Here is a 13754-nt window from a genome sequence, read left to right on the forward strand (position 1 = left end):
CTGTAAATACCTATACAAACTGGGACCAGTGTACTTAAAAGATCACCTCCTCTCCAGACACTGAAGGCCAGTTCACAGCTTACAGAGTTCTAGCTCTGGGAGTTTTGTGCTCGAACTTATTTCCCAAACACGCACCAATTCAGATCAAGACCATGGCATATAAAGAAAGGGGGTGTGCATTTTCCCCATTGGGCCATTTTCCCAACTTGAAATGGCCCCAGGACTTGCTGTTTGCCTCACTGGGAAAATTTGCATTTACCCTATCAGTACATGTAAGTTTCCCCAACAGGGCAAACAGCAGTTGCCAGGAATCATTTGAGGTTGGCACAATGGAGAGGGGGAGGCTTTAAGCCCTATTGTCCTACCTGCCACATTCCTGATCAGAATGGGCCCCTACACTGCACACCTAGGAATTAAGGTTCAAGGATGCAATTTCCAGAGCATGTCAGATTGACACGATCAGGATGGACATATGAAGACATGAGGAGTTTTTAATGTATGGATAAAGTCTGTGATAGTCATTTCAGGCTCTCCTCTGCATCCCTCCTCTAAGAGAAGTAAGAAGGGTTGCCACAAGAAGTGTGCATGTCCCCATCTCTGACCTTGCAGTATGGTAGCTAAAAGTGTCTCAATTTCTCTTTTAGATTTTCTGACAGTGCTCTTATGCTTGTGATTATAGGTTTATTAATGATGTTTTACTGTTTGGTTTTATTGTAAACTGCCTCAAACACATTGTGAAGGTACCGCTGCTAACATCCACCCAGATAGAGCCAAAATATAATTATCAAAAGCATAATGGGCTCTCAGTGTGCAATTGGGTCAATTTCTCTCTGAGGTTCTTTGTGCCAGGTATCAATTCTTTAAGCTTATGGTGCTGCCAGAAAATACTTCTGTGGGTTGCTCTCATGCCTTCACAGCTTTAATTTTGTAAAAAAAGAAGAAGAAGAAGAATAAATAATTCAGTCAGGCTGAGCGTCTCCAGTCCTACTATTCTTTGGCCAAGACACCTCCTGTTCTTCAAATGGCCCAGGCATGCCTTTCATGTAAGTGGCAAAGGCAGGCTAATCATGAACCCACAATGGGAAAGGGGTGGGTAGAGGCATGTTGTGACAAAACGGTGGCTTAATCGTGAGGCCATTTCAGCGCTCCTGTAGCCTGCTTTCTGGGAATCATTGACCTAGACAATAGTCAATACACCTGTCATATCAGTGGAGAGCCTTTTGAACTTGACTGCTTTGGAGTCATGCTGTAAAAGCTGTTGAACTAGTTCTGTTCCACTAACTATAACAGGACTAATCAATGTAGTGAAATAATTTGGCTTAGAGCCAAAACACACGAGAAGAAATACCTAGATTCAGCACGTGTTCTCTTACCTCAAGGTTTGCCGGGATCTGTAGGCGTCCTGGAAGCTTAAAGTTTAGCATTTACAGAGCAGCAGGAAGGAAAATACAGGCACCTGTATTTCCCTTCCCCTTCCTGCTGCTCTGTAAATGCTAAACTTTAAGCTGCCAAGACACCCACACTTCCCAACAAACCTTGAGGTAAGAGAACAAGTTTAGCATTTACAGAGCAGCAGGAAGGGGAAGGGAAATGCAGGCGCCTGTATTTCCCTTCCTGCTGCTCTGTAAATGCTAAACTTTAAACTTCCAGGACGCCTACAGATCCCGGCAAACCTTGAGGTAAGAGAACACGTGCTGCATCTGGGTATTTCTTCTCGTGTGTTTTGGCTCTTAGTGGCTATAGAGCCAGCTACCTGGTTGGTGATAAAAATTTCTGTGCAGCTATCACTAGAAGACAAAAACAGGAACTTGATTAAAATATTTGGTTAAATATGGGATAGACTCTTAAATAAGAAATAAGAAAAATTGGAAGGTCTTGGGCATGCTAAAGAGAAATTGTGTTGCCCGGTTACAGGAAGAAATATAAATACTGCTTCAGGGATTAGGTTTTTTTTAAAGATAGAATCAAATAACGCAGAACTGCAAAACACATTTTACAGAAATCCTTATATTCATAACACATTATCTCTTCTGTTTATTCTCTTACAAACTATACCTTATTCTTGAGCCTGAGTTAGTCCTGTTTGGCACTTGTTCCAGCATAAAAGGTTTTTTTATATAATCAGCCCTTTCCATCATTTCTTACTGTGACTTACAAAGTGAGAATAAATGTTTCTTTGGATAAATGATGCAGTTTAGTTCATGGCAATAAATCTACATTTAAACAATAATGAAGAGTCTCTAGAAATCATTTGCAAGTCCTTAATTTGATTTGGCAGTGATTCAAAATGATAGCAGATTATGTAATGCATTTGTGTATAAGGAATACTGTAGGTTATTGCCATCCTTGTTCAAGGGCTACTGAAGACTGTATGAAAGGCTGGGATTGTCTGTTGTGTTACCATTAATAACTTAATCTACTTTAAACAATTTCTTAGAAACCTTCCATGTGCTTTTCCGAGTCAAACTCAGCATGTGTAGTAGAGCCAGTATCATAGAGAAATTGCTTTTGTTTTCTGCATTGTAAACATTGTCAAATGGTAAGTTTCAGTAGATGACATTTTGCTTGGAGTTGTGTTATATTTGACTGAGCAGGATTAGTCTTTCTGTGGTCACCACCACGTCTTCCCAACCATTTCGCTTCAGGTGCCTCCTTCTTCAGCTGGTCTGTCTCATTCCCCCGCCCCCAACTCTCCTCCTGCCATTTTCTGCCCCACCCCTTGGCTGCTCATTTTTTTTTTAAAAAACTGATCTTGCAGGATTCATTTGGCATTTGTTTTTTTAAGGTCCAATGCATGTATTGGTTGGTGCACATTATGCTTCTTGAGTTTTGTTTCATTTTTATAAACACCTTCATTTGTTTTCACTTTTCAGATTTTGCTACAAATCTCTGGATTTTCCTGTGTTTGTAGAAATGCCCTCATTGTGTTTTTGGCCTCATAGTGCAGATTTTTTGATCTACACTTTGGAGTCGTGTTTAGAAGAAGATATTCAGATAATTTCAGTGCTGTATTTGTGGAACAGTTTGTGAACGCTTGTTTGTTTATAGTCTGCCTTTCTCACTGAGACTCAAGACATGTTATATATTAGTCATTACAATCAACATCAGGGACATTCAATAAACCATGCAGTGGGGTATGCAGATACAAATTTGCAGAGGTCTTCAAACACGCAGAAATCTGATACAGAGCTCAAACAATGCTGAAAAAGAGCATAAGCAATTCTAAGCCTGACATAAGGCCTTCTACAGGGTGGCACCTGTAGAAGTCCCTATTAAGCTGAGCAAAACGGCCATGGTGGAGCCTAGGGAGAAAGGTGGCCATGTAGATATGAGGGACCAAGGCCATGAAGGGATTTCTGTGTGATAGCCAAAAGCTTGAATTGAGCCTGGTGACTGATGGGTAGTTAGTGAACTAACTGCAGAATGGGAGTACTATGCATGCTTTGCCTAGCTCCTGAAAATAATTGAAATAACAATAATAACATAACATTCAATTTATATACCGCCCTTCAGGACAACTTAATACCCACTCAGAGCAGTTTACGAAGTATGCTATTATTACCCCACAACAATCACCCTGTGAGGTGGGTGGGGCTGAGAGAGCTCCAGAGAACTGTGACTCACCCAAGGTCACCCAGCTGGCTTCAAGTGGAGGAGTGGGGAATCAAACCCAGTTCTCCAGATTAGAGTTCTTCTACTGTTAACCACTACACCAAACTGGCACCAAATGTGGCGTTTTATACTACCTGGAGCCCCCAAGTTGATTGTGAGGGGAGTCCTATGTAGAGTGCATTATACCAGTCTAGCCTAGTCTTAATGTTGCCGTGGCCAGATCGGCCGTGTCAAGGTAGGGGGCTATCTTCTGGGCTAGACTGAGTTGGAAGAAGACATTTGTTGCAGCTGCTTCTCTAGCAGCCGTGCTGAATCCAGTATAACCCCTGGGCTCTTAACCAAGTCTGCAAGAGTCAGCTGAACCCCATCAAAGTTAGGAACACAGTGCCCTTCAATATCTCTGCCTTCCCTCCCAACTGGCATTCCCACCCTGTCTGGGTTCAGTTTCAGTTTGCAGCTTTGTTCATGGCATGACATTAACCGAGGCTTACTCCAAAGTAAATCTCTGCTGGCTTGCAGCCTTGATTTATTTTCATCCACTGAGACAACTTATGTTTTGCTGCTTTATTTTTATATATGAAATAGATAAAAGTGATATAATTTATTGGAGAAGCCTTGTTGCTGAAAGATTAGGCAGCCATTTTTTACACTGAACTCTTTCTCAGACACAATGAAAGACGGAATTCTGAGCTATATGTAAGATGGGATTATTTATCAATAGCTGTATTTCAAATTGGTCATGATCTAATAAGAAAAATTTAAATACATCCAGCAATAGTATTATTAACCAGTCTGCATTGCCATGCTGGGAGAGGGCAACAGTGTGCAAAAGCTTGCCCACCCACCTTTATTTGTTTGTTTATAGCCCACCTTTCTCACTGAGACTCACTATGGATTACACAGTGTAAATCAGTGCATTCACTAGGGATATCCAATAAGCAATGTAATTAAGAATAGGCTTGTGGAAATTAAAAACAAGAAATAAATGGAACAAAGCTGAAACAAAGCATAATCATTAACATGGCATATTAAACAATACAAAACTTGCACAATATGATAATACATACTGCAACAGATAGTAACACTATACACAGTCTCCTCCTCTTTATTAAAGCCTTCTTCCTGGACAATTCTATTGTAATAAAGCCCAACTACCTTCATAAAAATTCCCTTCTGAATAATTCAGTTTTGCAGTACAGAGTTGAAATATGGACTTGATTCTGTTAAGGAAGATTATATTTGTATGTATATGTGCGATATAGAGTATAAAACTTTTACATTAATTTACAGTTGGTTATAGTTGGCTGCAGTGTCCCAGGATGTATTCACTAATGTGCATTTTTCTTTCCAGTTGCAACCAGAACAGTTGGACTGTGGAGCAGCACATCTCCAGCATCCGCTGTCAATCCTGCAGCCTATCAAAGCCAGGCCTGTGTTCACTTCAACAGGCCTTACATCAGTAGCAGTCTCCAGCATCAATAATTACACAGTTGTATTTCTGGGAACAGCAAATGGAAGACTCCTTAAGGTAAAATTTGCAGTGTCCCAAGGAATTAATAAAGCACCTAAGGGACTCATGGTTTCACAATTAATGATAGGACATGGCATCTTTCATTTATGAAGCTATTGGTAATAAACAGCCATACTGGCAATATTTGAAAGCTCTTGGTAAAATGCCATTCTACCTTTATGTAGCTGTTGCGCATAGTAAGCAGGGTTATTCTGGCTCCGTTCCTGGATGGGAGATTAGTAAAGAGCTCCTGAATTCAGAAGGAAGTGGTTTTAATGATTCATCCCCATCCCAATGTTATGGAGCGGTGAACTCCTGAAGGTATAAGTTTTCAGAGATGTCAGAACTCCTGAGTGCTTGTGGTTGTTGAAAATCCCATGATGCTTTTCATTAACAGTAGAGCTGCTAATTTGTGCACTCTGGCTAAATAACTGTTTGTGTAAGTGTGCAGTCTCTAACCCCCAAACTCCCTATACATTTTCTTTCTATATACTGTAAAAAATTATCATATTCTGTTCCTTAAAAGGTTTTCAGGCATTCCAGTTTCAATCGGATCTTCCACCAGCCAGTTATTCTGCTGTAGCTCTCTGTAGAAAAGATTATCTGAAACAATAGTTACCTTGACATGTTCAGGTCTGGCTTGTCCATTAATCAGAGTTTTCCTGAATGGCATTTGTTTCCCTCTCCCGTTGTTCTCTTTCTCATCATAGTTTGGATAGGATGTTAACAGATCTACTAAATGATGTTTAAGTGATTTGAAATCCTTGTTTGGAAGGACTTGCAAGATCATGTTGATACAATTATCTGACCAGTCTTAAATAACATTTGTGAAATCCACTGAACAGCATAAGGGAGTAAATTGCAGCCAACACAAATGACATTTTTGTTGCCTGCATTAGGAAGATTGCTGATTGTTTATTAAAATGTTCTGTATGATGCACTAGATTCTGCAGTGTTCTGATTCTAGCAGAGCCCTTCCGACTACCTCTCAGTTTGGTGAGCCTCAGACAATAGTGCAAGTGGTGGTACTCTGAACCTGCGGAGAAGCTTTCAGTGGGCTGCACAAACACAAATTACATTTATATGTCCATGTTACATCCATGGTATCCGGCACCTTCACCATGCCAATATATTCTGATGGGTTGCAGCATTAGATGTCAGGCAGAAATGCAGCATCTGCTTCCTCTTAGGCTGCAGTGGTCCAAGTTAAATTTTCTGCACTCATCAGCTGCCTTGCCACAGTTCTCTGTGGATCTGTAGTCTCTTTTGGGATTACTGTAATTGGTCTAAAGTGGGTCTTTCCTTCCGTATGTTTCAGGAAACAATTTGTGCAAATTGTGGCAGCCCACCTTTTCTCAGGTATCTTGTGCTTATGAGCACATTATCCTGATATTAAAACGACTTTATTGGCTGCCTGTGTGAGCTTAATTCACAGCACTGGTTCTTATCTTTAAAGACCCTTGTGATCTGGGACCCACATATGTGAGCAAATTGCCTTTCCATCTGCACAGTCACCAAGTGGGGGCTGCTGACTAATATCATAGAATCATAGAATCATAGAGTTGGAAGGGGCCATACAGACCATCTAGCCCAACCCCCTGCCCAGTGCAGGATCAGCCTAAAGCATCTCTGACAAGTATTCATCCAGCCTCTTCTTGAAAACTGCCAGTGAAGGGGAGCTCACCACCTCCCTAGGCAGCTGATTCCACTTTTGAACTACTCTGACGGTGAAAATTTTTTTCCTAATATCCAGTCGGTACCTTTGTGCATGTAGTTTTAGCCCATTGCTTCACGTCCTACCCTCTGCTGCCAACTGGAACAGCTCCCTGCCCTCCTCCAAATGACAGCCTTTCAAATATTTAAAGAGAGCAATCATGTCCCCCCTCAACCTCCTCTTCTCCAAACTAAACATTCCCAAGGCCCTCAGCCTTTCCTCGTAGGGCTCAGTCTCCAGACCCCTGATCATCTTCGTCGCTCTCCTCTGCACCCTCTCGATTTTGTCTACATCCTTTTTGAAGTGAGGCCTCCAGAACTGCACACAATACTCCAGGTGTGGCCTGACCAAGGCAGTATAGAGAGGGGCTATGACCTCCTGCGATTTTGATGCTATGGCCCCTTTGATACAACCCAGGATTGAATTAGCCTTTTTTGCCACCGCATCACACTGACTGCTCATATTCAGTTTACAGTCCACTCTTACCCCAAGATCCCTTTCACATATACTACTGCCCAAAAGTGTATCCCCCATCCAGTATTTGTGCTTCCCATTTTTGTGGCCCAGATGTAATACTGTGCACTTGTCTTTGTTGAATTGCATCCTATTCACAGCTGCCCACTTCTCCAGAGTATTCAGGTCTTGTTGAATTTTAATTATATCTTTTTGGGTGTTTGCTACCCCTCCCAATTTGGTATCATCAGCAAATTTAATGAGCAGCCCTTCCACTCCTTCATCCAGATCATTGATAAAAATATTGAAAAGTACCGGGCCCAAAACCGAGCCCTGCGGCACCCCACTGGACACCTCCCTCCAATCTGATGAAACGCTGTTGACCACCACTCTTTGACTGCGGTCCTCCAACCAGTTCCCTATCCACCGAACTGTCCTATAGTCTACTCCACAGTCTTCCAGTTTGCCCATCAGAATGTCATGGGGAACCTTATCAAAAGCTTTACCGAAATCCAGATAAATCACGTCAACAGAGTTCCCCCGATCCAGTAAGCTGGTCACTCGATCAAAGAAGGAAACGAGGTTGGTCTGGCAGGATCTGTTAGGAACAAAACCATGCTGACTTCCCCGGATCACTGAGTGGTCCTTCAGATGCTTACAGATTGATCCCTTTAAAATCTGTTCTAATATCTTCCCAGGAACAGAAGTCAGACTGACCGGCCTATAGTTTCCCGGGTCATCCTTCCTCCCTTTCTTAAAGATTGGGATAACATTCGCTCTTCTCCAATCTTGTGGCACATCCCCAGTCCTCCAGGAGGCCTTGAAGATGATGGACAGGGGTTCTGCAAGTTCTCTGGAAAGTTCTTTCAGCGCTCTTGGGTGCACCCCATCCGGCCCAGGGGATTTGTATTCATCCAGTGCAGCCAGATGCCTCTCCACTACCTCTCTGTCAATGTCAATTAGCCACTCAGGTGTCCTGCCACATTTTCTACTATCTCTAGATGTGCCTGAGTTCTTCAGGGAGAAAACAGAGGCAAAAAAGTCATTAAGCCTGTCTGCTTTTTCTCTGTCCTGCATCAGAGTTTCTCCATCTACTCCCAACAGTGGTCCAATTGCCTCTTTTACCTTGCGTTTGCTTCTCACATATCTGTACAAGTTTTTCTCCTGGTGGTTCCATCGGTTCAGCAATGCCCTCAATGAATGCCCTCATTGCGGATAGTTTTACAACCTGGAAATCTTGTTGGTGTCTAAGGTGCCACTGGACTCATAATCCTGTTGCCCTCATTGAGTTTCCACTCCTTAAATGTGATGGTTACATCCTGGAACTGCCTTTCAGAGGATGACCAATTTGCTCCTTCCCTTCTTTCATTTTGGGGAGCCTGCCCTGTAGATCTGTTCTTTTTCATAGGATTGAAGGTAACTTGGTGTTCTGAATAAGGATAATACTATTCTTTTTGTAGATATTTGTTGGTTTATATACATGATTTTATTTTGGTTATTATATTTTAACTATGTCTGTTGCCAGTCACATCAGTCTAATTTGCAGCAGCAGAATATATATTCTGAATGAATGAATGAATAACTATTCTTCCATTTGATTGGGCCATGGACCTTGACTCACTCAGCAGTGTCTTCTGCAGAGTCTTATCCTTGGTAGACTTGTAAGGAAGCCTTATGATGACTCTGAGCCTAATTCGGAAACATGTTCAGAGGGTGGTGTAGGCAAAGTCTGTCCTGATGGAGCACTGTCCCTGCTGGCGATATAACTAGAGAGAAATAATAAGACTGGCATGCCAATCAATGATTCTTTTCATTTAAAAAAACAAAAAAAGCATCACTTGATAAGCACACTGCCGCCTCAGCGTCCGTCCGTCAATAAAGAAGCAACTGGATGCTCCTTTAAAACGTTCAGTGACATACAATATATACTAATTCGTAACTTTTAATCAGCATTTGAGGCTGTAGTGCAATCAAGATTTCATTTAATATACTGTAGAAATAAATGATTGTACTTGAAATCTTATAGCACAGCATTTAGCTATTAACAATGTCCTCTTATAAATTGTTCCTTGCCTTGATTGGTACTTGTGAACAAAAATACACACAGGCCCACCCACATCTTGGAATACATGCGTTATGATTGGCCCTTAGTATTAATGAGCTTCACATAAGGCATGAATCCATGTGTGATATGCCTGTTTTATCTATTTTGAAACAATATATCAAGGACCAAGATTTAAGGCACTATAGTTATCTTAAAACCTGGAGCAGCCACCAGCTGTAGTAAGTAACCCATTGATGCCACTGGCTAAAGAAAGGGCTCAATGTCAGCCAGTCAGAGAAGCTATTCAGTGTAGTTCCTGCAATAGTAAATGCTGACCCTCAAGCAAAGAGGTGGCTGGAATCTGGTTTGTATCAGTCTGGAGATAATAACACATAATGTAGAAATATTAAATCAGAATAAGGAGAGAACAGAAGAGAATCGAATTTCTTTCACTGCTTTCCAAATGCCCCTAGCAGGAAGGTGGCAAAGATCTTGGTGGTCCTCTCATTTGACATTTGCCCAGAGGCACAGGTTAGACAACAGAGTACTAGGCAACTGCCATCAGGGCAGCTGCCCAGAGCAGCCTGTGCAGATACATTCCTCACGCAGCTTGTGTTCACACAACAGCAACAGTTCTGCCCCCATTATCATATCAGGGAAGGCAGCATTATCTACTGAACCTCCATTAGAGAAAGGCTCCTGGCTGCTCTTTGCTGGGATAATTTGTTCAGATAGCTATAATCTAATTCTGTTACACAGCTGCACAACCAGAAGCTTTTTTACCTTGGGGGCTCCTTGGCACGGAATATAGAATACTTGGTAGGAGTTATAATTCAGGTTTCCCATCCAAGACAAGATAGTAAAAGGGGCATAAGCAGTGTTCAACCAGTTCCCAAAGCAGCAATTATGGTTTCGTATCACATAAAGAATTAATCTGATCCAGTAAATTATAAAGTACACCACAGAAGGGCATATCATAGGAGCCATTATCAATGGCACTTTCAAGAGATTCATTAATGGAAGAGCTGTAAGTTTAAAGCAGCTGTACTATGTAAAAGGACAGCATAGTAGAACATACCATGATACACGCTTTTTGATCAAAGCATAGAGATGCAATAATTTGTCTTTCTTCCTTGAATAGTTTAGACAACATATGACCCTATTATCAACAATCTAGGACCACTTCAAGAATTTTTTTTTGGCTTTCTAAGCTCCATCCACACATGATGTTGGATATTGCACTACCATTGCACAAGTCTAGATTTCTCACATGTAGACAAAGTAATCCAGTTATGAATTTTCACTACAGTACAATAGTTTTACAGTATCCAATGATGTGTGGACACAGCTCTACTGTAATGGAAGATCCAGTCTAGGAAGAGAATAATTAGCCTCTAACATTGGCTGTTTTTCTTGGGCTTCCTGTATCCTACCTTGCATTATCATTGATAAAGATGGAAAAAAGTAATCCCGTCAAATCTGCACTGTTTTCACGTACATGGAATGTCATAGGTTTTTTTTAAAAATCTGTGTTAATTGAGTTATGCTCCCCAGTCCTGAAGAAATCTTCACTTTATGGAAACTTACTTCTTTTTCAATCTCAGTAGATTTTTTAGTATCTAAAGAAGCATACTATGTAAAAATAGCTGTCAAACAGATCCAGTATAATTTAAACATTTCTGATAAGAGTTTCTTGGTTTCTCGTCCTCTAAAAGCAATGATCAATGGCCTTATGAAGTGTTTTCCTCTCTGACAGATCAATCTGAACAGTTCTATGAAGGTGATAAGTAGGGAATCAATTACTGTGGCTTATGGTGAGCCTGTCCACCCCCTCATGCAGTTTGATCCTTCTGACTCCAGTTATCTGTATTTGATGACCTCCCATCAGGTAAGGCTATTTTACAAACATACTTGAGAGGAAGAAAGGGGGGGGATCAAAAATATTATGAAGACCTGTAGAAATGTAAAAAGTATATATTTCGATTAGTAATCATCAAATGCAGAAGAAAATCTTTACTAGACTTGTTTCGGTCTTCCCTGTCTAGCTCTTGATAGAGATCTCACTGAATGTTTAGGATATTTAAGATAATTTCAGCCTAGAAAGAGATCAGTAGCTATAAAGCTATTCACCTTGCCTTTGGATTTTCCAAGGAGCTGGAAGATTGAGCCCATCTCTAATAAAAGCAACCAGGAAATTATTCTAGGTACCATTGAACTTTCTAGCAGAATTCTATTTTGATTTTAAACATTGCTATTAGATTTGGTTCTCAATATACATTGGGTTGTATTTAGCCAATTACATAACCCAAACTCATGGGAGAGAACTATGATGAAACATACAAAGAGGGTGTATAACTATTGCTTTTGCATTACATTCCAGCTGACTAGCTGAGGAGAAGCAAAGTTCAGTACGTGTTCCAAGCTGCAGTGGCTAACCTATGTTCCATTTTAATCTAATGAAACAGACGTGCAACCAGGACTTTTATACTTGGTATTTAAACTCTCCAGCTATAATTCCCTGCAGAGTGCCCATTACAACTAAACTGAACTCAGAACAGTTTCTTTTTGAGCTATATATCAGGCTGTTTCTGTATCCAATGAACATTTCGGATGACAAAAGTTTAATATATGCCTTATCATGCTGTCAAGTTTGCAAGACATTGACTGACCTCAATTGGCTGTCCCCTGAACTGTTGTTTCTCTTTTATTTGAGGTATTAGTTTTTGAGGAAATTTGTCCAGCCAAGTTTAGAGGCTGCTTTAAACTGTATATGTCTTTGACTGGAGTTCTACTTAATATAAACAAGAACAAAACAAAACCATTGAAAACCTGACTAGTTCTTTGCAAATTGTGTTGAAATCAGCATAGTTCTACAAAAAACTTTCAAAATTCCATATCTGAGAGCTTTCATTATGCCCAGTATACTTCCATCTAATTTTTTTTGTTTTTTATAATTTTATAAACACCTCCTGTATCCCTTTTAGTCATCTTTTTCTAAGGTAGAAGAAAGCCAAATACACTTTGCATTCACTCATGAAGTAAGGAGAATCAACACCTTTAGATGATTAATAAAAAGGGCCAAGTTTATTTATTTACACTGATTTTAAGAGGATCTGCGGTGCTACAGGTCAAACCTCGTTCCTTACCTAGATGAGCGTGGGCCATTGTTGGGAAAAAGAAGAGTCAGGCCTCCTCTTGTTTGTGGATCCCTGAATTTACAGACAAGGCCACCCTGGCTCCAAGCCTTGAGCCATCACGTACACTCCTGCTCCTTCTTGCCAAGACTTCATGATGTTCAAGGGAGGTATGTCACTTCCTGTCCCCATAGGCACAGGGTCTGTGAGCTGAGCATAATGGCATCCCTCAAAGGTTTTCTGTTCCAGGTTGATGAAGGCACAGAGGCCCCAAGTCTGGTCTGAGGGTAAACTCTTTAACATCCAAATGATGCCCCAGGGTGCTCCCCTAAGCAATATTGTGTGCCATTTAATCAACATGATCTGCACTGCTACTGCCCTTGTGAAATACTATTGAGTAGGCATTACTGAAAACCAGTGTGGCTGGTTACTATTATGAGTAGAGTAGGTGAAAACCCCCATCTAACCTAGTGCTAATCTGCCAGAGGGGAAAAATCCCTATTCAGTCATACCTCTGCAATAAAAGGAGGGAGGGTGGGTATAAAGAAAACAAAACCCGCTGGTCCAGGAGAGGTTAAAGTCTGAGTCCTGACAGAACACCACATGAGTGCAGTGGTGGTAGTACTGCCACCATTTCCCCCATCCTAGTCCTAGTCCAGAGACTGGGGGGAAACAAGCCCTTGGCTTTACTGGGCTTTACCTGAGAGTCAGCTGGGCTGAACCTCCCTCAAAAAAGTTACAAAGGTAGCTGGGCCAGACCAGCCTGGGCACTGGTTTAGATGGAAGCTAAGGATCAAAGAAACACCATACAGTTATGAAGAATATTATGTTTATTATGAATGTAAAATGTAGTTATATTTTGGAAAGCATGTAAAAGTATAGATAAAACAATAAAGATCAAACTAGAACCTAATACTATACATACCCAACAGTCTCTCACCATTCTAATCCAGGAAAGTAGTGGTTAAGAACAGCAGGACTCTAATCTGAAGAGCTGGGTTTGATTCCCCACTCCTCCACTTGAAGCTGGCTGGGTGACCCTGGGTCAGTCACAGCTCTCCCAGAGCTATCTCAGCCCCACCCACCTCACAGGGTGATTGTTGGGGTGATAATAATAACCTGCTTTGTAAACCACATTAAGTTGTCTTGAAGGGCAGTATATAAATCGAATGTTACTATTATTATTTGTAGGTGTAAGATAACATTCTCAGTCAACATCAAAGTTTCTAAGACCAAGGCATTACCATGTCAAATATGTAGTCTAAGGGTAAGAAGGCACCCATAGCT

At 41.1% G+C, this 13754-nt stretch overlaps 1 protein-coding gene across 1 annotated transcript in view; it reads left to right on the plus strand.

Annotated features, from left to right (window-relative positions):
* The window catches only part of PLXND1 (plexin D1), a 216653-nt gene that overhangs the window by 43470 nt on the left and 159429 nt on the right, over positions 1 to 13754 (plus strand). Inside the window, exons 2-3 of the mRNA XM_054975821.1 lie at positions 4964 to 5140; positions 11090 to 11221. Of these exons, the coding sequence (XP_054831796.1) occupies positions 4964 to 5140; positions 11090 to 11221 (309 nt within the window). The remainder of the gene's footprint in view (positions 1 to 4963; positions 5141 to 11089; positions 11222 to 13754) is intronic.

Source organism: Eublepharis macularius, chromosome 4 (assembly GCF_028583425.1).
Source record: "Eublepharis macularius isolate TG4126 chromosome 4, MPM_Emac_v1.0, whole genome shotgun sequence".
Classification (NCBI taxonomy): Eukaryota; Metazoa; Chordata; class Lepidosauria; order Squamata; family Eublepharidae; genus Eublepharis; species Eublepharis macularius.